General features: G+C 40.2%; 1 protein-coding gene across 4 annotated transcripts in view; it reads left to right on the top strand.

The window, feature by feature from the left end:
* The window catches only part of CERS5 (ceramide synthase 5), a 28,764-nt gene extending 4,110 nt beyond the window's left edge, over positions 1 to 24,654 (top strand). The window contains exons 2-11 of one of the 4 annotated variants that reach the window (XM_014862873.3): positions 14,001 to 14,106; positions 14,725 to 14,855; positions 15,564 to 15,621; positions 17,368 to 17,418; positions 18,113 to 18,205; positions 19,995 to 20,123; positions 20,231 to 20,337; positions 21,086 to 21,242; positions 22,072 to 22,180; positions 23,802 to 24,654. In XM_014862873.3, the coding sequence (XP_014718359.2) occupies positions 14,001 to 14,106; positions 14,725 to 14,855; positions 15,564 to 15,621; positions 17,368 to 17,418; positions 18,113 to 18,205; positions 19,995 to 20,123; positions 20,231 to 20,337; positions 21,086 to 21,242; positions 22,072 to 22,180; positions 23,802 to 23,809 (949 nt within the window). In that variant the 3' untranslated portion in view covers positions 23,810 to 24,654. Of the gene's footprint in view, positions 1 to 14,000; positions 14,107 to 14,724; positions 14,860 to 15,563; positions 15,622 to 17,367; positions 17,419 to 18,112; positions 18,206 to 19,994; positions 20,124 to 20,230; positions 20,338 to 21,085; positions 21,243 to 22,071; positions 22,181 to 23,801 lie in introns of all 4 variants that reach the window. The other 3 variants (XM_070494024.1, XM_014862872.3, XM_044755794.2) reach the window with 3 other exon arrangements.
* Positions 24,655 to 24,920: the final 266 nt, after the last annotated feature.

Below are 24,920 nucleotides of genomic sequence, written 5' to 3'. Positions count from 1 at the left end.
GCAACTTTACTGGGATGTCTAAAGAGGCTTCTCAGTACCATTCTCTCTCACTGGGGATTGAACAGACTCACTTGCTGGCCTGTCTGTAACTGACAACAAGACTAGTGACTCATTTTTTTCATGCACGTTTCTTAACCACTTATTTCATCTTCCTCTTGTAATCCTTGCTACCTCGGCTGCATACTGCCTTTTTTTTTCCCTGTTCTCCCCCACTTCTGCTGTCTAAGTGGAGGAAGAACTTTTTTTTCTTCATGACAGGCCTGCTGCCCTCCTCGCAGATCCATGTCATGTCACAGCATTGTGACCCAGTGTTAGTAGGTCCTCCTGACATGGGAGAGAGGCTTTGGCAAGAATGGGCATAGCTGCTGACTAGGCTGTAAGGGAGACTGCCCATTCCACTGCATCCCTAAAGGTATTCTGCTGGGCCTCACTGAATTGTAAATGACAGAATGAAATCAGGTTTGCAGATCCAGCAGAGCGAGATTGAAAAAGATGGTCACATGGCCCTGCCCTTACCTAAGAATCCACCTCTTAATAAGCTCCAGATGGTCAGAAGCCTCATGTGTCCCTCTTCTCTCTGGGAAAACTTCTTTCCCCAACCCTTTCTGCACAGTGGGTGTTGATGCTCTGCAGACAACTCTGAATACTGTCATGCCTGAGGTCAGGTTCCTGGTTTATCCCTAGAGACAATATTTTCCTCACTGAAAGGAAACATGTCACATAGTTTTGCTTTAGCCACTTCCTGATTCAGAAAACTAGGATCTCCTACATGGGTAAAGAAGAAATTAATGAAGAGGAGGCAACAAGTGAAATCTGTACCCTCCTTATAGAGTGGGAAGGGGGAGATATACCTGTTTTGGCCTCTCGAGTTATTTTTAGGCAGATAAAAGCTGCCTTCTAAAGATTTCACTGTTTTGGGCTCTTTTTGCTTGAATCCACTCCTACTTTACATTTGGGGAAATTAATTGAGGGGTTACTGCAAAAGGAGTTAACCATAATCACTTCTAACCAAAAAAAAGAATCTGAAACCAGTTTCCCCAGATATGAAGAACAGTACTCTCTGAATTATCTAGAACTGTGCTGTCCAGTACAGTAGACACTAGCTAGTACCAGTAGCTGTTAGCTTTGGGGGATTTGAAATGTGACTAGTCAGAATTGAGATGTGTTCTAAGTGTAAAATACACACTGGTTTTCAAAGACTTAGTGCAGGAAAAAAAAAGTGTGAAATATCTCAATTTTTAACACTGATTACGTATTTTAGATATATCAGGTTAAATAAAGTATATTATCAAAATTAATTTCAGGGGCCAGTCCCGTGGCTGAGTGGTTAAGTTTGCGCACTCCACTGCGGTGGCCCAGGGTTTCGCCAGTTTGAATCCTGGGCACGAACATGGCACCGCTCATCAAGCCACGCTGAGGTGGCATCCCACATGCCACAACTAGAAGGACCCACAACTAAAAATACACAACTATATACCGGGGGGCTTGGGGGAGAAAAAGGGGAAGAAAAAATTAATTTCACCTTTCTTTTTTAATGTGGCTGTTAGAAAATTTTAAATTATATATGTGGCTCAAATTATATTTCTTTGAGCAGTGCTGATGAAAGCGATTCAAACAAATATTAATAACCAAGAAGAGAATTTGAATGTAAACACATTTGGTTCAGCTTTTTAGGACCAGAAAGTGATCGATCTTAAGTATATCAGACTATGCTTTAGACAACAGGTCTTTCTAAAAAATTTTAGTAAAAATGGGATTTTTAAATTGTAAATCATTTCCTGAATGATTTAAATAACTAGTTATAGTCTATTTTGAGTAATCTTCGATTGACAGTGTCTTCTAGCCAAGCATTGCTCTGTAGTTTTGCTTTTCTGCATATATCTTCTCAGTCTAGTAGTTAATGTTCTATAAACAAACAAATTTGTCAAGTAGTTAAATGTACATGGGGGGCTGCACAGCTCTAATAAGGTATTAAGAATAATCACTATTATATCTCCTCAAAATTATGGAGTTTCTTAAAAAGGGTATTTCTTATAGTCTTTAGCTTTGGGGTAGTGTCAGCATTTGTAAGAAGTCTCCATTATAGGCACAGAGGATCTCAAACTAAATCAGATTGGTGTGGTTGTGTTTAATTTTGGGGGAAATCTCCGGTTATAGACAGAAAGTGGTTAACTTGAATTTCTACTGATTCTCCAGAAATCAATGACCTTCTCCTCCATGGAACTGGTTGGTTATCTGATGACCCAGGACGATAGGTGGCACATTTCCTTGAAACACTTCACCTTTTAGTTGAGAATTAAATTTTTACCCATTTTTTCATCTGTTCATTCTTTAACAATTATTTGTTGAGAGCTTAGTATATGCCAGATACTAAATTCTGTGTGCCAAGGATAAAAAGGTGAGTAAGTCATGGTGTCTATCCTCAGGAAGAGAGCAAGAAAATCAGTGGTTAAAATACAATGTTAGAAGTGTGTGCACAAGGTTAAGTTATGGAAGTCTGGAGCAGGTGGATTCAGTTCCTTTTAACAGTTGTTATCTACCATATAGGATTGATGTCTCGCTATCAAACACTTGTTTCTTGGCCTATGAAGGATGGTAAAAACTTGTTGAGAAAGAGCTTTTTGTTAACCTTTTTCTCTAATCCACCCCTTGTTTGGCACATGTACATTTGTGTGTTTCTATTTTAAGCAAATACATTTAAGTTGTATAATCACTCATCCATTTAAAAAAGATAAAAATGTTTAATGAAAGAAATATAAATGTAGTAGTTGGAAAAGGGAGGCATTCTTAAACAGTGAGAGTCTCATGGACTCCCAGCTATCCTGCAGCCATGCTTTGAGAACTGCTGCTCTGTAGCAAGTAAAATATTCACTAGCTACTGTACAATAAAACAACTTAGTCTTAAATTAGTGTCTGTTTGAAGCATTTTAACATACTCACATACTTTAAGTAGTTCTTATTGTCTTAAAACTTATTTCTCTTATAATAAGGTTAAGATGTAAGCAGGAGTCTGATACTTCTTTCTCATCACAGTACCTAGTAGGTTCATCAAAGTGCAGAGGTATTAGTCATCTTAATTCTTTAAGGCCCTGTTATAGGACTAAGTGAAAATAGCTTCCCTGCAAGTTGGAGGAGGAGTGAAGGATAGTCTGGCATAAATCCACAGTGTGTGCCTTGTTGTGGTTTAGGATAGTATATGTCATAGAGGTCCTTTTCTTTTTAGTCTATTTCTGATTTAAGAGCAAATTTGCCAATTTTAAAAAATAGTCCTCAAAAGAAACTGCAAAGATTTCTTATGCACAAACCATGCAAGAAAGGTTGGATTTGGTGAATAGGTGTCCTTGAAAAGTGCAGTACCTGTTAGACAGCAATAACACATGGGGCCGGCTCCGCTGCCGAGTGGTTACGTTGGCCCCTCCACTTCTGGATCCAGGGTTTTACTGGTTTGGATCCTGGGCGCGGACGTTGCACCGCTCATCAGGCCACACTGAGGCGACGTCCCACATGCCACAACTAGAAGGACTCATAACTAAAATATACAACTATGTACTGGGGGGATTTGGGGAGAAAAAGCAGAAAAAAAATTTTTAAAAGAACGTGTGTACAAAAAATGTGTACAGTACATTTGCTTGTACACAGCAAATTCTCTCCTCCTAAGAATTTACTCAGGGGCTGGTCCAGTGGCCGAGTGGTTAAGTTCACATGCTCTGCTTACGCTGCGGGACCATGGGTTCGGATCCTGAGCACGGACATGGCACCGCTCATGGGGCCATGTTGGGGCAGCGTCCCATATGCCACAGCTAGAAGGACCCACAACTAAAATATACAACTATTTACTGGGGAGGTTTGGAGGGGGGGAAGATTAGCAATAGTTGTTAGCTCAGGTGCCAGTCTTTAAAAAAAAAAAAAAAGAATTTACTCAGAAAAATACACTGACATGGGTGCATATGTATAGGGAATAAACAAAATAATGTGTGGTTGGGAGTCACCAGCACATCAATGAATAGTATTAGTATAATTTAGTAATTCTTAAACTTTTTGTTCTCAGCCTTCTGTTTCCCTAATTTTTTTTAAAGATTTTATTTTTCCTTTTTCTCCCGAAAGCACCCCACCCCCTGGTACATAGTTGTGTATTTTTAGTTGTGGGTCCTTCTAGTTGTGGCATGTGGGATGCCGCCTCAGCATGGCTTGATGAGCTGTGCCATGTCTGCACCCAGGATTCGAACTGGCGAAACCCTGGGCCGCCGAAGTGGAGCGAGCAAACTTAACCACTCAGCCACGGGGCTGGTCTCATTCTTTTTCACTCTTAAAAATTTTATTGAGGATCCCAAGGAGCTTTTGTTTATGTGGGTTACATATACCCACCAATTTTTCCATATTTAAAATTAAAATTGAGATATTTAAGAAATGTAGTTATTTTGTTAAAAGTAATACTAAACCTATTACGTGTTAACATAAATAACATATTTTTGAAAAATGATCTTCCAAAAGAAAAAATATTTCGTGAGAACAGCATTGATTTTCCTTTTTTTTAACTTTTTATTAAGATTATGATAGTTTACAACCTTATGAAATTTCAGTTGTACATTATTGTTAGTCACGTTGTGGGTACACCAGTCACCCTTTGTGCCCTCCCTCCACCCCTCCTTTCCCCTGGTAACCATCAATCAATTCTCTTTGTCTCTATGTTTAACTTCCACCTATGAGTGGAGTCGTACAGAGTTCGTCTTTCTCTGTCTGGCTTATTTCACTTAATATAATACCTTCAAGGTCCATCCATGTTGTTGTGAATGGGACGATTTTGTCATTTTTGTGGCTGAGTAGTATTCCATTGTATATATATACCTTATCTTCTTTATCCAATCATCAGTTGGTGGGCATTTAGGTTGCTTCCACGTCTTGGCTGTTGTAAATAATGCTGCCATGAACATAGGGGTGCATGGGACTTTTGGAATTGCTGATTTCAAGTTCTTTGGATAGATACCCAGTAGTGGGATGGCTGGGTTGATTTTACATTTTTGCAAATCTCTTTAATGTTTGGCTTAATAGAAACAGCTGGATTCTCCTCGCTAGCTTCTGCGTTCAAGCTCTTGTGATATGTTGTTTTGGTTGAAGTATATAAATAAACGCCAGCCTCGCGCAGATTTGTCTCTGGAAAGGAGAAGTATTGTTTCTTTGAAATACAACAAGTAGTAGTTTCTTAAAGGTTGGTTGCATTGTGGAATGTGAAACTATATCAGTGAGGTTTTCATTCTCTCGTGTGAAAATCCACTGATGGTCTTGCACTTTGAATGGATATCATGTATCAGTCATTTGAAAAATATTGGTTCATTGAGTTATACAGATCTTGCAAGTGTCAATACATTTTATTATACAACATTAAAAAATCATATTAGTTAATCTCATCAGAAAAATCTTGAAGTATTGGGAAGTAGCCAAACTCAAAGGCAGATATAAATTCTCTAAAATTCTAGTCTTCACTTGAAAGCTTCAATTTTATCATTAGCAACAACGTTTGTTTTTTGAAGTGACAGGCTTATTTATTTTTAAGGAATGTTTCCTAAATACCCATCTGAATAACCTTACTTTGCCTGTTGGTCATTCTTTCAAATAAAAATAGTGTTCTATGAAAAAAATGATTTAGTTCAGCACACAACTCACAGTCAAATGAGGGCGTTTCCTTCAGACAACGATATACTTGGGTGTGCAGCAAAAGTGCTTTGTGTGTATTTCCCATTTTATCACAGAATACTTTAAAAATGTACTCAAGGGTCAAAATTTAATAAACTTAATCATTTACATTGTTTCATCAAGGACATTCTTCAGGGAAACTGGCTTTTTTTTAAAACTCAGAGGACATAGCAAGGAGGATTACAACCACTACTACAGTTGGGGCCACTGCCTTGGTTTGTGCTCAGGTGGCCTGTTCGACCCACCCTTGCTTTGCACCATTGTTGCAAATGTCAACACAGTAACAAAGACAAATAATGTTTTAATATTATTATGAAAATGGTTTTGACTTTATGGGCCCCCAGAGAGTATCTCAGGACCCCGGGGTCTACAGAACATACATTGAGACCCTCTGCCATAACTGAATGAGATCACCCAGGGTGAGTGTGTAGAGTAAGAAAAGAATCTGCATAGAACCTTGAGGAAACAGTGTGTTTTAGGACAAGGGAGAGGAAAAAGAAACCCAAAAGGAGATAAGTATGACAGCCATGCAGTATTTGAACATATCAGTAGATAGCATCTAATAAGTCCTTACTTTGTCCCAGGAACTGTTCTAAGTGCTAAAGATTGACTCTTTGTAGTGACTTTATGAGGTAGGTAGATACTTCATTTTGCATATGAGAAAACTGTACCACAGAGAAAGTTAAGTAGCTTGTCCAAGGTGACTCAACTAGCAATACATACCAAGTAGTCTAGTTCTACTGCCAGAAAGACAGAGGGAGAAAACTAGGAAGAATATCGCAGTAAGGAAGCTAAGAGAAAAGAGCATTTCAGGAAGAGGGTGTAGTCAATAATGTAAAATGTGCTGGGTGGTCAGGTAAGATACAGGACTGAAAAGCATCCATTCGATTTCACAGTCAGGAGACCATTGATGATTTTGGCAAGAGCACCTCCAGTGGAGTGTAGAGACAGAAGTCAGAGGAGAGAGGGAGGAGGGTTGAAGAATGAGTGGGAGTTAAAAGAGAAGTCATGAGGAGAGAACTTTTTCAAGAACTGGTTGTGAGGTGGGAGAGAGCCAGAGGGTGCTACGAACAGGGAGAGTTAGTTTTTAAAAATTATTTATTTATGGGAGCTGGCCCAGTGGTGCAGCGGTTAAGTGCGCACATTCTGCTTTGGCAGCCCGGGGTTCACCAGTTCGGATCCCAAGTGCAGACATGGCACCGCTTGGCACGCCATGCTGTGGTAGGCGTCCCACATATAAAGTAGAGGAAGATGGACATGGATGTTAGCTCAGGGCCAGTCTTCCTCAAAAAAAAAATTATTATTTTCTTATTGAGTAACATTGGTTTATAACATACATTTCAGGGGTGCATCATTATATGTTGATTTCTGTGTAGACTACCATGTCCCCACCCAAAGACTAAGTACCATCCATCACTGTACACATGTGCACACCTTTTTACTCTTTTCGCCCTCTCCCCTTCCCCCTTCTCTGGTAACTACCAATCTAATCTCTGTATCTATGTGTTTGTTTGTTGTTGCTGTTTTTATCTTCCACTTGTGAATGAAATCATATGGCATTTGACTTTCTCTGTCTGACTTATTTCACTTAGCATAATACCCTGAAGGTCCATCCATGTTGCACGTGGCAAAATTTCATCTTTTTTATGGCTGAGTAGTATTCTATTGTGTATACCACATCTTCTTTATCCATTCATCCATTGATGGGTGTTTAGGTTGTTTCCAAGTCTTGGCTATTGTGAATAATGCTGCAGTGAACATAGGAATGCAAATATCCTTGCAACTTAGTGTTTTCATGTTCTTTGGATAAATACCCAGCAGTGGAATAGCTGCATCATATTTTAGTTCTATTAATTTTTTGAGGAATCTCCGTACTGTTTTCCACAGTGGCTACACCAGTTTACATTCCCCATAGCAGTGTGAAGGTTCCCTTTTCTCCACATCCTCTCCAATACTTGTTATTTCTTGTCTTGTTAATTATAGCCATTCTGGTGGGCAGGAGGTGATGTTTCATTATACTTTTGATTTGCATTTCCCTAATAATTAGTGATGTCGAACATCTTTTTATGCCCCTGTTGGCCATCTGTATATCTTCTGTAGAAAAATATCTGTTCATATCCTCTGCCCATTTTTTAATCGGGTTGTTTATTTCTCTGTTGGTAAGTTGTGTGACTTCTTTGTATATTTTGGATATTAACCCCTTATCAGATAAATGATTTGCAAATATCTTCTTCCAGTTCCTAGGTTGTCTTTTTGTTTCCTTGATGGTTTCCTTTGCTGTGCAGAAGCTTTTTAGTTTGATGTAGTCCCATTTGTTTGTTTATTCTTTTGTTTCCCTTGCCTGGTGACATAGTATGCAAAAAGATACTGCTAAGACTGATGTCGAAGAGCTTACCGCCTATGTTTTCTTCTAGGAGTTTTATGGTTTCAGGTCTTACATTCAAGTCTTTAATCCATTTTGAGTTAATTTTTGTGTATCGTGTAAGATAATGTTTTGCATGTGGCTGCCCAGTTTTCCCAACGCCATTCATTGAAGAGAATTTTCCTTTCTCCATTGTATGTTCTTGGCTCCTGTTGAAAATTAGTTGTCCATAGATGTATGGGTTTATTTCTGGGCTCTAAGGAGAGTAGTTTTAAGATGGGAAAAACTCGCACATGTTTAAGGTCTGACGAGAAGAAACAAGTAGAGAGTGAGGCTGAAGATAATAGAAAAAAGGAGGAATAAATAGAATGAAATTTCTGATGAGAAAGAGAATGGATCTAAAGCACAGGGATATTAGTTTTAGATAGAGTGGTTCTGATGCAGGAGGTTGAAGGCATTCCCTTCTCTTCTTAGCCGAGATTCTTGAGTCTTTGCTATTTCTACTTCTTTCATCCTCCTCCTTATATCTTTCACTGCTTTAATTCACTACTGTCTTTTTGAGTCTTCATTTTGCTGGAATTTCTTTGGTTAAGGTTACCATAGATCTCCAAATTGCCAAGTCCAGCGGATACTAAGATCCTTGTCTTACTTGATCTCTGCCTTATTTGATATGACTCTACCTCTGGCCTTCCTGTCCCCTAAATTCACCTTTTATGCCGGTGTTTCCCAGAATTCTGACCTTGATTCTCTTTTCAGTTTACGTTCCTTTCTTATACAGTCACGTCCACCTCCACAATTTTAGTTACCAACTAGATTCTCATTCTCTCGCTCTCTTTCTCTCTTTCTCTTTGTCAGATCTGTGTGTGTGTATCTTACTCAAGCCTCTTTTCCAAGTTTATTTGCCCGCTATATAGTTCCATTTCAGTATCCCATGGGTACTTCAAATTCAGCATACACACACTCATCTGTCACTCCCAAATTTGCTTTTCTTATCTTATTCTCTGCTAGGTTGAGGCACCATAATCAACCTAGTTTCCCAAGCCAGAAACATGGAAGGAGCACTTGACTTTTTCTTTTCTTTTGCTTCCTACATCTAATCAGTCACCAAGTCCTATCAATTTTACTTCCTTGGCATCTTTTGAATCCATCCTTTCCTTTCTGTTTCTATAGCTTTAGTTCAGTGCTTTATCACTTACAGCATGGATTTTTTTTACAATAGCCTTTAGCTGATCATGCTTCTTTATTAATATACAGATCCATTCATCTCCTCTCTGCCCCCGGCCTGAAGCCTTTCAATGACTCTCCATCAACTATAGGATAAGTTTCAAGCTTAGCATAAGGTAAAGGCACCTGTGATCTAGCCCCTAACTACCCGTATAGTTTTTTCTCCTGTCACTGTCATTAACCCCGCCCCCACTTTGTACATTACACGGTTCTCTAAGCATACTTTATCTCTTTGCTTTAGTACATGCTGTTCCCTCTGCCTGAATGTCATTTCTTTTGCTTTTTCCTTCTCTTTCCACCCTACAGAAGCCACTCAAATTTTTTATGTGATTGGTTTATTAAGAATTCAGTTGTAAAGGGAAAGGACTTTCTGAATCTGTTTCCTGTGGGTCTCTGCCTTTGCCTCTTGGAGGTACATATGTTTCAGGGGAGAATTTTCAAATGCTGCTTGTGTCCCTGAGGATTGAATTCTTTACACAAACTTTACTTGGCCCTAAGAATCTTTATTTAAACATTTCAGCTATCTTCTTTACTTGTGTGTGGGGGTGTGTGTATGTGGTGGGGAACATTCAGGGTCAGATAATTTAGTTATTCAATACTCGTCACCTAATGATACACCATCCTCATCAGTCTGTATAGCACCTTCCCCTTTTTATTGTATTTTTCCCTTCTTCATCCCATTCCCTATTTCAACTTCTTTGATGGTTTTCTTTTTTATATAAAAATTTTGACTACTTATATTTTTCCAGAAATTGATCTAAGCCAGTGCTTTCCAACGGGATCATGTTGCTGCACACGTAGAAAATAATATTTGCATTGCACAGTAGGGTATATGAAGCCAAAGGCTATAGACTAAGGGTTTCTGGTTACCCCAGGTCCCATGGACCACCCTGAGAGCTAACTGCAATATCCCAGCATAAGTATAGCCCATTTATGTTACTTGCCATGATACACCAATTGAGAGGCTTGATCTAGACTTTCAAATTTCTTTGTACATAGTTCATATCCATCAATGATGTTGCAATGAATCACAAACCTAGAATTGTTCGTATAGCTCCTATCTTTGGTATGAAAAGGCAAAGCAGTAAGCAATTTCATTTTAATTAACCCAGGCTTAGGTCAGCAGCTGCGGTGTATCTGAGGGCAGGAAAAGGGCAGAATGAAATGATCTCTACAAAGCAGGATAGATATGTTACAATCAAGTTAGGTCACTAGACTCATGTTCCTGGACTGGCAGGTGGAAGGGAATAGCTTACCATGATACACCACTTATTCAGACCTGCAGGCAAAGGAAAGCCTGGTCTGACAAATTATTTTAAAACTTGAGTGACAAGTTGATCCTGGAGAAGACAGAAAATCACAAGATAAGTTTGATTTCGCAATGTCATCCAGCATAGCAGTTTTCCAACTATGATGTCAGGAATCTTTTACACTCTTAAAAATTATCAAGGACCCCAGAGAATTTTTGTTTATATGGATAATATCTATCAATATGTACTGTTTTAGAAATTAAAATGGAAAAAATGTTAACATATATTTATTAATTCATTTATAAATAATAAATTGATTATATTGGTAATATAACTGACATTTTATGAAAAATAACTATTTTCCAAGATAAAAACAAATGTGAGAAGAATAGCATTATTTTACATTTTTGCAAGTCTCTTTAATATCTGGTAGCTATAGTCTCCTGTCAGGTTGTGCATTTAGTCTATTGTGATATGTCAGGTAACCTGTGAAAAATTCCACCACACAGCCATGAGAGAATGAGAGAGAAAATAATTATTACGAAATTATAGGATTACTTTAAGAATTGTTTTGACCTTGCAGGCCTCCTGAAAGGATCTCTGAGACCCCTGGGAGTCTCCAGAGCATGCTTTGAGAAATGCTGATCTAGCAGAAAGGACGAATGCCAGCCTCTTTGTTTGAGTTTGACCAACCTAAATACCTATAAGTTATATTAAATGCCAGGTGAATGATGTAGAATGGATACAGGATTAAGTCTGGACTTCCTCGGAGTTCTGACTTAAAATAATTCACTTTCTTCATTAAGGTAATTCATTAAATACGTAAGTAAATCTATGTATTTAATTTTTTATCATAGAAAAAAATTCTTTTTCAATCATAAGTCCTTATTTTTGTTTTTATGTTTCATGCTGTAGCACAAAACAGGTGCCCAATAAATATTTATCAAATACATTTGCTTAGGTTCTGTATAGCTAGAACTGACTAGATGCCAGTAGCTTTATGTCTTTCATTGAACTCTGAACTAATGAGTGCATGATGGGAGTTAATGACAACTCCAGGATATTAAGTCCGCTCCAAGGTCCAGATAATAAAAAATTATCTTGGCTTCACCCAGGTGAGCAGAGTACAAACCTGTTTCTGTTGTATAAAAGAGGATTTCTTGCTCTTCCTGCCTTCTGCTGGAGGTGCCATCAGGGAGTACTCAGACTGAACTGTCTGTTTCTAATAAGAATAATAATCCATGCCTTTTAACGAATATTTACTAAGTATCAAGTGCAGGCTAGGCATGCATCCTTTCATTTCATCTTTAAAATAACCCTATGAGGGGGCCGGCCTGTGGCCAAGTGGTTAAGTGCGTTCTGCTTCGGCGGCCCAGGGTTTTGCCAGTTCAGATTCTGAGTGCAGACCTAGCACTGCTCATCAAGCCATGCTGAGGCTGCATCCCACATGCCACAACTAGAAGGACTCACAACTAAAAATATACAACTAGGTACTGGGGAGCTTTGGGGGGAAAAAGGAAAAATAAAATCTTTTAAAATAAATAAAATAAGCCTGTGAAGTAGATATTATTATCCCATTCTATAGGTGAGTAACTTCCACAGAGTCTCTTAGGGGGCAAAATATGTCTGATTCCAGGAGCTTTAATCACCTGACTGCTTCTGGATTGAGGAAGAGTCCTGGATCAGGGGTAAGAGTAGGAATTGGAAAGGCTGTTTTTGTTTTTGGATGTACCTCTTCATACAGTTAATGTAAATGGGAGGAGACAGGGAGAGATGATTCAGTTCTTTTGTCTCTGATATGGCACCAACTCAACAGCAAAGAATGACTGCCTTAATTACTCTTCTGGATGCTGATCCATCCTGGGTCCAATCTGAGCTCCAATAAAACAATGGTGGGATTTGCTAGACCTGTCACTTGTCAGTTACTGAGCAGCTGCTAAGCACAGAACCTTGGTAAATACAAAAGCGGTATTCTCTGTTTACGAGGAGTTTAAGCATGAGTGGAAGTGAAAATATTTGTACACAGAATAATATACCAGCAAATATAAATTAAAGTATCTATTAGTATTTGCCTTTGAATGAAACTCTTTTGTACAAAAGAAAGGAGAGAAGGGGTTACAGATGTGGCTAACTGTGCTCGGAATAAATGTTTCCCCATGGCTCAGGAATTTTGGTGATAAGGGTAAAAGAAGTTTTCATAGAGGAGGATAATAAACAAAGTTTCTTATTCTCAGTCCTTCCTTTAGAGATAAATTCTGGATTCAAATGCAGATCAAGAAAATAGGTCAGGAGCATTTTATCTTATGCTGCCTCAGTCATAGTTTCATCCTGGGACTCCCTAAGATGTTGAGAGAGCTAAAACTGGTTTTGACTTATCCTGAAAGTGACTACATAGAGCTGATACTCACAAAAATCTATGGTTGTGGAGAAGAGTGAGATCTTTCCTGAAGAACCAGGGAATAGTTCCTCAGTTTTCAAAGATCTAAAAGTTAGGAATTAATTGGAATCAATAACAACATGAAATCTTAGATATAGGAAAAAATCTTAGAAATCATCTCATGTAACCCCTTCTTTTAGATGATGAAACCAAGACCCGAGAGTTGAGTGACTTGACCAAGTTGATGTGACTTGGTGGTAGATGTGGGACTAGAATTGAGCACTAATAGACAATTTCTTCCTCGTCCTTCCTAGTTTCCTGACTTCTGTCTCCAGGACTTCTGAAGGTTCTAAGTATTTTCATAACTTTTTGATTAGGCAGAAAGGTGACTATGACCCAGGATATTTGTATTTAGGAAGAGCTCAATCTCAGTTCTACTTTCCCTCCAAATAAGATCTTGATCTTTTGATATAAGGAAAACTACTATTTATTAAGCACCTCCATTTTGCCAGGGTCTTCATATATATTATCTCACTGAATACTTAGAAGATTCTTGTAAAGTAGACCAGTGCTTCTAACATTTTAATGGGCATATAAATCACCTGGGGATCTGGTTAATGCAAATTCTGATTTTGCAGGTCTTGTGTGGGGTTTGAGAGTCTGCATTTCTAAAAAGCTTCCAGGAAAAGCCAATAATGCTGTTGATCTGTGGACCTTAAACTGAGTAGCAAGGATGTTGATATTATCTGCATCTTATAGGTGAAAAACTGAGGCTTACAGAGATTAAATAAATTACCCAAGTTCATACAGTCACTATATGGTAGACTAGTGATTTGATCTAGGTCTTTCTGACTCGAAAGCTCAACATGTGGTATAAGAAGCCAGGGAAAAATGGAAAGAGAGCTTATGTTCCAATATTTCTTAAACAGGTCACTTCTCAAGTGAGTCAATGGCAGAATTCAAGACTAAATCAAAATGTCCTGGCTCCCAGCCAAGTGTTTCCCCCTTTTCCTCTCATTGGTCCCCTAATCAGGATCTTTCCTTCATGCTTAGCAAACCATATTTAGAATTGGCTTTTGGGTTTTCTCTATTACAGATTTATTGCCAAACCTTGTGCACGCCATGTTGGCATCCAGGACAGTGGTCCTTATCAGACCCAACCCAATGCCATCCTTGAAAAGGTGTTCATATCTATTACCAAGGTAAGTGGGCAAAGAAACAGAGAGGAAGATTCATGTGAGGGATTGCCCCATAGGGCAGGGGAGGATAGAGAGCAAGTATCTCCAAGAGTAAGTATAGGATGGGATGGATGATCTTTCACATTTGGGTAGTCCATGTAGCTATAAGGAAAACTTTATCCCCTCAGGGAAATAGCTTTGGGCCAGGATTCCTTAAATAAGTCATACGTTTGAGTTAATGTACATTTGAGTTTTACGCCCAGCAGCCACCACCACCCCTTTTCCCCCACATCATATCTTGATTTTGTTTTTCCCTGCTCCGGCTTCCATCATTACCTGGGTGCATAATTAAGATGAGGACATACTGATAGCCTTTGCAGGTTGGGTTTGTAATATCTTTTTTTACTCAGCTTGGGCTGAAAGGAGAAGACTAAACAAGGATGTGTATAGGTGAGTGGCAGAGGTCCTTGATATGTGAAATAGGACTTCTTACTAAAAATGACTTCTGGGATGAATCCTGGAAATATAAAACATCCCTTAATCTGCTGTAGTTATCACCTCTTTGCCACTCAGCTAGTCAAAAGGATTTAATAAACGGTTTGAAGAGAAAGGGATGTTCTGACTCTGGTCGTACATCTACAGTATCCTGATGAGAAAAGGCTGGAGGGCCTGTCAAAGCAACTGGACTGGGATGTCCGAAAAATCCAGTGCTGGTTTCGCCATCGGAGGAATCAGGACAAGCCCCCAACGCTCACCAAATTCTGTGAAAGCATGTAGGTGTGCAGAGGGCGGTGGGGAGTGAGGAGAAGGGTGGGGTATGACTGTACTAAAGTTTTCTTTTTGGAAATCACTTCTGTTGTTAGGACAAGAGTTGATGGATGTGGAGGGCTAACTTAGTTTATTATAGGCAGGAAGGAAGAGAACTAGAAGACTGGTCACCCTTAGTTTATTGCACATGCTTCCCACTAAGGTAGATGTGGTTCCATTTTACTCCCCTTTCCCAAATAGATTGGGAGTGAATTCCTGTAACTGCACTTACGTGGGTAGACGTGCACACCCTTGTATACCTTGATGCGCATAGAGCCAGCTTGCTCTACATTGACATTTTGATGGGAAGCATCCCGTTTCTGGACATACTATACCTCATTTTACTGGGTTTTTACTAATTATCCTCTGGAAACAGAGCACTGTATTTATCATTGTCATGTAAAAAGAAAATATTAGATACTATCATCAGGGAGTCTGATATGGAAGAAAAGATCAAAGCCAGAATACCCTTGTGGAAATCTATTTTAAATAGAAGCTGGAAGGTATCTCTATCTTTGGCTTTTCAGGCAACAGTATTTGTCCTTATTCTGGGAACTTATTCTGTTTCTCACCAGTAACTGTCTTATCCCCATACCTGCTATCTTGACTTCCCTGGCTTCAAAGACTTTCTTTTGAGTGGATATTCATCTGACCTCTCCTCTTTGCCCTCCCAGGTGGAGATTCACTTTTTATTTATGTATATTCTGCTACGGAATTAGATTTCTCTGGTCGGTGAGTCTAAACTTTCTCTGGTCCTCTCTTGGCTTCTATCATGCTGACATCTCTAGAGATAAGAGTTAGATACCTTTAGATCTTTTTTTTTCCTCTCTGTGATGCCTGTAGCCCAGGTTTATATGCTAAATAGATTGTCTTTTGGCTGGGGCCTGGTTTCAGTAGCCTCATAACCCTACTGTTTGTCCCCTAAATACTGCTTATAATATTAGTGTTAATTAAATCAGCATAGTACGTGATGGTTTACAAAATACTTGACAAAAATCCTGTTCTTCCAAGGATGAGACAGATAGAGAAGTGGAATCAGTAACCCTTTAAAGTGGGAAAAACAGGTATTATTCCCGCTTTCCAGTTAATTGTCAGAATCAAACAAAAATTGCAGGCTTTTTGATTCCTGATTCCGTGTTTTTTTTCACTCTACCACACTATTTTCCAAGTCATACAATTGAGGCTTCAAAATACATGAAGCAAAAAGTAGCAGAACTGAAGGAAGAGAATAGACAAATACACAATCATAGTTGGACATTTTAATACTCTTCTCTCAATAATTGACTAAATTACTAGACAAAAAATCACTAATGATATAGACGATTTGAATAACACAATCAACCAATTTGACCTAATTGACATTTATAGAACACTATAGCAACAGCTGAAGAATATATATAATTTTCAAGTGTAGATGGAACATCACTTAAAATAGGCCATATGCTAGGCCATAAAAATGTCTCAATAGATTTAAAAATATTAAAAGCTTACAAAATGTGTTCTCGATGATAATGAGATTAAATTAGAAATCAATAATAATAGGATATCTAGAAAATACTTGGAAGTTAAACAGCTCTTCTAAATAACCCATAGATCAAACAAGAAATCACCAAAAGAAATTAGAAAATATTTTGAATTGAATGATGCTGAAAATACAACATACCAAAATTTGTGAGATGCAGCTGAAACATGCTTAGAGGGAAATATTTAACCTTAAGTGTTTATATCAGGAAAAAAGAAAGCTTTAAAATCAGTGATCTAAGTTTCCACTTTAAGATCTGGAAAAAGAAGAGCAAAGTAAAACCAAAGTAAGTTAGAAGAAACAATAAAAGAAATAAAAAGTAACCAGAAATAGGCATTAGACAAACAGTGGGAAAAGTTAATAAAGCCAGAAGTTGGTTCTTTGAAAGGTTTGATTAAAATTGACAAATCCCTAAAAAAAAGAGAGAAAATGCAAATTATCCATATCAGGAAGAAAAGGAATTATCACTACAGATCCTGTAGACACTGAAATGATAAGAAAATATTATGAGCAATTTGATAGTAATAAATTCAACAACTTAAATGAAATGGACAAATTCCTTAAAGGACTTAATTGAAACTCCATTAGAGATGATTACTTTTGATTTTTGATTCTTCAGCATGGAGATCTCTCTCGGTTATCAAATGGAATCATTGTCTTCCTGCCTCCCTATTTCCTATGTCCCAAGTCATGATGTTTCCAAAAATTATCCTAGAATTCTCCTTACTCTTACTTACCTCAAAGCATGGTTTTTCTATTTGTATAACACTTTCTCATTCTAGGAGAAAAGTATAGCCATTTATTGATTCTTTAAGGATTCCTAAATTCTGTCAAGGGGGTTCCTTTTTCCTTCCCATCTGTCTTTTGCCCCTAGCCTAGAAAGAAGGGAATTACATGAGTGAGCCAGGAGAGAATCCTGAAGGCTGACTTGGATTATCTTTCCTTTTTTCTCTTAGTCAACTTGGTTCTGGGACACCAGACAGTGCTGGCATAGCTATCCATATCAGGTAGGATGGGAGCCCTTTCAAGACAGGGGCCTTGTGTGGGTGTGTCAGGTGGGATGGGGCGAGTACCTTTGCCTGTCCCAGGGCTGATGGCATGTTTCCTTGATATTCTTGAGGGATTAGGGGCTGAGTCTCTTTGAGTCATATATTCATATTTCTGGGGCCCCCACAGCAGTGAAATCCAGTGATCTTTTTGTTCCAGGTTCCCCATTATATTCACCCTAATTGGGCTGGAAAGGAAAGCAGTTTCCTGGCACTTAAGGAGGTGCTTTCTAGTTCAAGCATCCCGTTTGAATCAAGGATAACTTGGAGTCCCCTCAAGAGCACCTTGCTTCTAATCTATACTAGAAAAATGTCAGGGGGCTGCTAACAGAGAGGAAGAAGGGAAGGCCTGAGTGTATTAATCCCCTGAAAAGCGCTAACTGCCAAGAATTCTAGGCGCACTGATTTGATTGCGCTGTAGTATGTGTTAACCTTATCTGATCTCTGAAAGATGAGAGCTGAAGATATGTGTGTGGAAGGGCAGGGGGAAGAGGTCGAAGTCTCCACACCAATCCGAAGTCTGTTAGCTGTTGCAGATCTAGGGAGATAACAGGGAGGGAGGAAGTCTAATATTGGTCCTCCAAGAAAAAGAAAGTTGCAGAAATGGAATGAATCTCTGACTAGCTGGTATTCTAACTACTTGTTTCTCTTCCAGTCTCTCACAAGTGGGCTTTATTACTATTATATCATGGAATTGGCCTTCTATTGGTCTCTTATGTTTTCTCAGTTTACAGACATTAAAAGAAAGGTAAGGACATCGGTTCCCTCAACTCCCTAACTTATCGCATCCTCCTTTCTAGCAGCTACATTACTGCCATTTGTGAGGGCTTCTCTGCCCTGATAGGATCACAAAAGAGGGAGAAAGGAGGTTTGAGGGGATTATTAGCTCTTTGTCATGTTTTCAGAAATGAGGTATATTTGAGACATTCAGAGCAGCCAGGATGAGAACAGTTAACCAGCTAAGAAGCATACCTTTTTCCTTATTTTTCTCCAAATTTCTTACATGTAGAAACCTCAGAAAACTAGTTAGAACTTAGGGATAGCAAGGCCTGATCCAGGAAAAGACCTGATTCCAGAAAAGCTGGGTCTGGCTTTTGTTTGGCATTAGAGACCCTTGTTCTCTCTCTGTTCTCACATCTTGGTGACCTCACTTACTCAAAGAATGTCAACTGGAAGGGGTTTTAGATAATTTAGTTTACCCTTTTCTTGCTTTTTTGGGGGAAACAAAGATTCAGAGAAATGAATTGACTTGCCCACATAGTGACAAAGTTGGAAATGACTTAGGTTTTTTATAAGCAGACAGAAAGGACAGAATCTTCACCTTTTATTGGTGTCCACCTGACATAATGTGGTTCCAGCAGCTCTAACCCTAATCTGTCACTAACTCATGGTTATCTTTGGTGAGGAAAACCAGGATTAGCATCTGTGGGAATGGATTGAAACTAATCTGGGTTATTAGTTGTTGTGTAACCTAGAAGTTTGATACTCAGTTCAGATACCTCTCCCTCTCCTGTGGTCAGGAGACACAGGACCCCTTATTAAAATTTTATTTCGGGGCTGGCCCTGTGGTGTAGTGGTTAAGTCCGGTGTGCTCTGCTTCAGTGGCCCGGGTTTGTGGATTGGGATCCCAGGCGCAGACCTACACTTGTCAAGCCATGCTGTGGTGGTGACCCACGTATAACATAGAGGAAAAGTGGCACAGTTTTTAGCTCAGAGCGAATCTTCCTCACCAAAAATAATAATATTATTTTAACGCATCACACATATAAAAAGGTTTGTAATATATATGTAAGTTTTAAAACATACTAGAATCTATACTTGTGAACCTATCCCCAGCTCAAGAACTAGAACATACCATTGCATTTGTCTGTTTGGGGAGCACAGACTTTTCATTCTTGTTTCTCTGACCCAAATTCACCTGTCTTCTCCCATTCTCTGTCCCTCACTGGGCCGAGTATTTATTAGATGTGTCTGATAACTCCACGTATTCAGAGATTTCTCCAGGTCTAACCTGGGCATTTGAACCCAAGAAGAAATTAGAGCTTTAAATCAAAGTAGGTTGTGTTTGCAGTAAGATGGATTATTTAGCATTTCTCTGAAACTTTTTGGAAGAGTTTAGCTTTGCCCCTCCACAAACCTCTCCTTTCTCTTAGCTCCCTTTGGTTGAAATTTCCTTTCTCAAAGTAGGAGACTCTTCGAATCTCAGGGATATCTAAGGCTTGTATGTCTGACTGCCACCTGGGAAATTATTCCTAAGTGTCAGCTCAGCATCCATGCTCTACATATTCTGCAACTATCAGAGAAAATTGGTCTTTCCTGTGCTTTGAGCTATATTAACATAGATTATGGGTCAGTCACTAATGTAAAGAGTTTGGGTTTAGCTGCTGGGGAGCGCCCTAAAGGAGAGTAGAGTCTAAGCAGAATGGAACCTCTAATGGGTGGGATAAGATCCTCAGAGAACCATGCAGGGCATTTAGTTGGATTGCATCTCTATGGCCTTGCCTTTAGCTGCCTCTTCTATTTCCGCTCCTTCCTAGGACTTCCTGATTATGTTTGTGCATCACTTGGCCACCATCGGGCTCATCACCTTCTCCTACATCAACAACATGGTTCGTGTGGGAACTCTGGTCATGTGTCTACATGATGCCTCAGACTTCCTGCTGGAGGTAAGACCCCAACCCCTCCTTCCTAATTATGCTTCTCTTTCTCTCCTTTTCTTGCTATGTGAGAACTGGCTTTCTCCCCAACTCACTTCTTATCTTCCTTTCTCCAGGCAGCCAAGCTGGCCAATTATGCCAAGTATCAGCGCCTCTGTGACACCCTTTTTGTGATTTTCGGTGCTGTTTTTGTGGCCACTCGTCTAGGAATCTATCCATTCTGGTAAGTGTTAGGGCTGGAGAGCCATGATAGGTAGGTAGCTAATAATACCTTTTGCCAGTTTAGGGGAACAGATCACTAGTAACTCTATTGCCCTGCTTTTTCCATGGCCTGACCGGACCCTCTGTGGACTCTCACAGGACCTCCATTCCCATGCACAAGATTTCTAGCTGTGGCTTTCCTGATTCATCCTGAGAAAGAGTCCTCATTTATGCCTGAGTAGTTCCTTTCCCTTCTTTTGCATTAATTACAAAATTCTCAGGCTCTTCTTGCTTGTTTTCCTGCCCTGGACCCTCTTCCTTCCCCACCCTGACCAGCACACACACTCGCACTTCGACACTCGCTACTTTATGGTGCAAAGTGAACGACTCTGTGGGTCGGAGATTCTTCTTATTCTGACGGAATCTTCTACCGACTATCCCATATGTGCCTAAGGAGCTGAGTAATTCCTAGGATTATGACCCTGTTGCTGTCCCAATTTTGTGAAATTCTGCACATTTGAAGCAATTAATAATATGACTTACTTCATCAGTCCCTAAGATCTATATATTTTCACCTGTCCCTAAAGATAGAAAATTCTATGGGCCTGTTTCTGTGTTCTTTTCTCACTGTGGATGAATATCCCTGGAACTTCAACAGATGGAAGGTATCAGGAGAAAACACACAGGGTTCTGCTTCCCAGGGAACTCAGCTTCATCCCTGCGTGCCTGGCTTTGCCTCTAGAATCTGACCGTTGGCCTCCCTGTTTTAGGGTTCTGAACACGACACTCTTTGAGAGTTGGGAGATGATCGGGCCCTATCCCTCCTGGTGGCTCTTCAATGGGCTTCTCCTGATCCTGCAGGTTCTGCACATCATCTGGTCCTACCTAATCATGCGAATTGCCTTCAAAGCCTTGATCCGAGGAAAGGTGAGGATGAAAATGACTTCTTTCTTTGGGGCTGGGTGAGAAGATAGGTATTACTCAATAGACCTTCTCTCTCTGTCTAGCCTGGTGAGCCCCGTCCATACAAGCAGACCCAGCAAAAAGCATAGGGCTCCAAAGTTTTCACCTTCTTCCTGTCCTTTAGGAATAACTGTCCTTAAATAATGAACAGGATTACGTTTGGAGATGGCCTCAACCATTTCCTACCCCTTTCCTCCCTACTCCAGTGAATTTCATATTTTTGTTTTTAACATGGGAGCTTTTTTTCAAAGGAAATAATATGCAGAGCTCCAAGATATAAATTGTATAAAAACAGAGATGTTAGATTGCCTAGGAGTGGTGTGGTAGTTTATAAACCACCCCAAGATAACCACACTGAGATGTTCAAGATATGGTTTATGCAAGGGTCTAAGTACCAGCCTCACCCCACTGTTGTATGAGGCAAGGGTCCTAAGTGAGATGGGTATTTAGGGTTTCAAATCCATCTTATGCCAAGAGCCCAAAGCACAAAGAAAGGTGTCATTTATGCTAAAACTCATAACTGAATTTTGTAAGCTCTGAAGCAGTCAGGCCTTGATTAGCCCAAGGGCTGGGGATTCAGCTTTCAGTAATACGGAATCCCAAGGGGAAGGGGTTCTGCTAGAGAAGATACTGACTCTAGGACAAAGGGATGGGCTGTTACTCGGGCATATATGATCTCTGTGTCACTGTTCCTTATGGCTGCAGTTGGTTTCAGAACTTGCTCAGTGTGCGTGTGCATCTTGCTGTAGCTACTGGACATCTCTCTTCTCCCTTGCTTTTCTTTCCTGACCAGGTGACCTATCCAGGAAGGATTAAACCCAGACTCTGTACTCTCCACTCTTTTCTCACCTCCTTCCTTTTTTCTATGGCTGGTGGGAGCTGGACAGTTTCATCTCTTGCATGTAAGTGTACCTGTGCTCCTAGTGTTCAGTGAAGCATGTCTGTCTGAACGTATTGCTCTTCCTTCCTGTTTCCCTTTCTGTTCCCCTGTGTTGTCTCAGAACACACGCTGTCTCCTGGCTTTGTGGTGCCGTTGTTGACTAGAGCTCAAGTTGCCAGATTCTTTTTCCTAAATTGGGGCAAGAGTAGAGTTTACTCTTTTGTGGTTTTTTGGGGATTTTTTTTGTGAGGAAGATTGGCCCTGAGGTAACATCTGTTGCCAATCTTCCTCTCTTTTTTTTTCGCTCTCCCCAAAGCCCCAGTACATAGTTGTATATCCTAGTTGTAGGTCATTCTAGTTCTTCTGTGTGGGATGCCACCACAGCACAGCTTGATGAGTGATGTGTAGGTCTGTGCCCAGGCTCCAAACTGGTGAACCCCGGGCTGCCGAAGTGGAACACGTGAAGCACTTGGCCACAGGGCTAGCCCCAGAGTTACTCTTTATTTTCCTTTCTGTTTTACTTTCCTTTTTTATTATCTTTTTCCCCCTTTTTGAGCCTCCCTGCTTCAAATCTAGACATACTCTGCCCTCTGGTGGAAATTTCCTAAAGATCAAGTAAGTAAGTTAGTTGTCTGGGTTCAGAGGTCACCAGCTATAGAATCTTACAGTAACCAAAGCAAGTGCCCCACTCCTTGGCAACAGCAGTTGTAGTTTTGTCTCTTTTTCACCCCTTCTCTCTTTCACCTTTTTTTAAAAAAGACATTTATTATCCTTCAGTTCTGGAGGTCAGAAGTCTGACACAGGTCTCACTGGATTTTTCTCCTTTACTTTTATGGTCCATGGTAGAGAATTTGAAATAGTTTGCTTGATATGCAGGGTAGTTTAGATTGGAAGACACAGCTCTAATCCACACTCTTCATTTGAAAATACAGAACGAAAAATCTGAGGTTAAGAGATAAAGATTCACAGATAGTAGCATGATTAGGGCTGGGATTCTTTTCTCACTGACTGCCAATCCGCTTTTCTTTTCACCATCTGTTTCTCGAGGATGCTGAAGTTGCACAAGAGAAGTGATCTTGCTACTGGGAAAAGGGAGAAGTTCGGAGAAATGATGTCATAGCGTGCTGATAGTTGAGCCCAGGAAGGGTAGAACTACTGAAAAAGGCCCAGTTATGGATCAGCTTTGGCAATAAAGCAAAACTTAAGATAACCAATATGAACTGCAGTGGCCGCAGCCACTAGCAGATAGAAGCAGTGATGACAGCCATCTGGATTGTGTGTTGGCTTTTTCCGTTCTTTGAGGTGGAAGAGGGAAACGGGTGTCTGGAGTTTCCCTCAAATCTAAACCTCAGTGAAGGATTTCAGCTCTCTTAGGCTGCTCCTGAAAGATACACCCCTCTACCAGAGCAAATTCTTATTCCATGAAGAACAGAATCAGAGAGGAGGAGAGAGAAACCCAGAAAGCAGACAAAGGATATTCACCACAGTAGCCATGGTCCAGATAATGTTTTGAGTCAGGTGCCACCAGAAAGTAGGCCAGATTGGGAATAGTACCCAAAGATGGGCTCTGTGGGCTTAGTCTGTCTTATGATTCCAGAAAACTTCCGTCCTCACCTTTTCTGCCTTTGGTGCATCCCGCCCAGGTATCTAAGGATGATCGCAGCGATGTGGAGAGCAGCTCAGAGGAAGAAGATGTGACCACCAGCACAAAAAGCCCCCGTGGCGGTAACTCCAGCAATGGTGCCAATCGAGTGAATGGTCACATGGGAGGCAGCTACTGGGCTGAAGAGTGAGGCACTTGGTGTGGGGACTTCAGCACACATGGACTTGTCGGCCCACTGGCAGCCTACTCCTCTTGGGCCTCTCCTCATCTACCCTCCTGTGACTACAGGGTCTGCAGGGCACTAAAGAGAATCAAAGAAGCATATATTTTCACTTTTAAAAAAATTTTTGCCATTTTGTATTTAATAGCCTCCAGGTTCTTTCAATAATGTTATTTGCTCTGTGTGTGTGTTTGTGTGTATGTGTGTGCATGTGCATTTGTGCATGTGCATGAGTTTCATTGCCTGGGTTGGGGCACAATTCTGGACTGGGGCCACTAGGCCTTGCCTGGTCCCCTTTGAACTCACCTCAATTCCAGATTTGGCTGCATCTTGAATTATGCTGGCTCCAGACTGTCCCCTCCCTTGCTGCCCATGGCTCTGGCCATCTGAATTAGAGCAGCCAAGTTCAGCTCGAAATTCTGCACGGTTCCTTCAGAGCTGGAATATTTCGCGTGAAGTTGTATAGAAACAGACAAGCATGGATGGGTGGCTAGGATTGCTGTGGTCCCTAGCTGGATCCACCTCCTACCCTGCTCTTTACTCAATGGTACGCGGGGAGTTGGGGGTGGGAGAGGGTGAGCTGAGGGCTATAGGAGGACAACGGCCACTGGGTGAGCTGTTAATGGTTTGTACTATTGTTTACTATTCTGTGATTAAAAGTGCTTCAACCCTCCTTTGCTGTCTCAGCCTCTTTAGTGACTCTATCCCCAATTTCCTGAATCCAGAAGCTAATTAAGAATTTTTTCACGTCTGATTCTAAAGGCCCCTGCACACCAAATTTTTCCTTTCTGTGCATGCTGGGAAGAGAGTACCTACATTTTAGGGCTTTAAGTTTTAAGGAAAAATAAACACTTATGGTGGTCATAAGAAAAAATACTGAGCAGATAAAAGCATGTATATTGCCAAAACCAACAGAGGCTCTGGTTGAAGAGCTAAGAC

The sequence above is a fragment of the Equus asinus genome, chromosome 22, assembly GCF_041296235.1.
Source record: "Equus asinus isolate D_3611 breed Donkey chromosome 22, EquAss-T2T_v2, whole genome shotgun sequence".
Lineage (NCBI taxonomy): Eukaryota > Metazoa > Chordata > Mammalia > Perissodactyla > Equidae > Equus > Equus asinus.
This window is presented reverse-complemented; position numbering and strand designations above follow the sequence as displayed.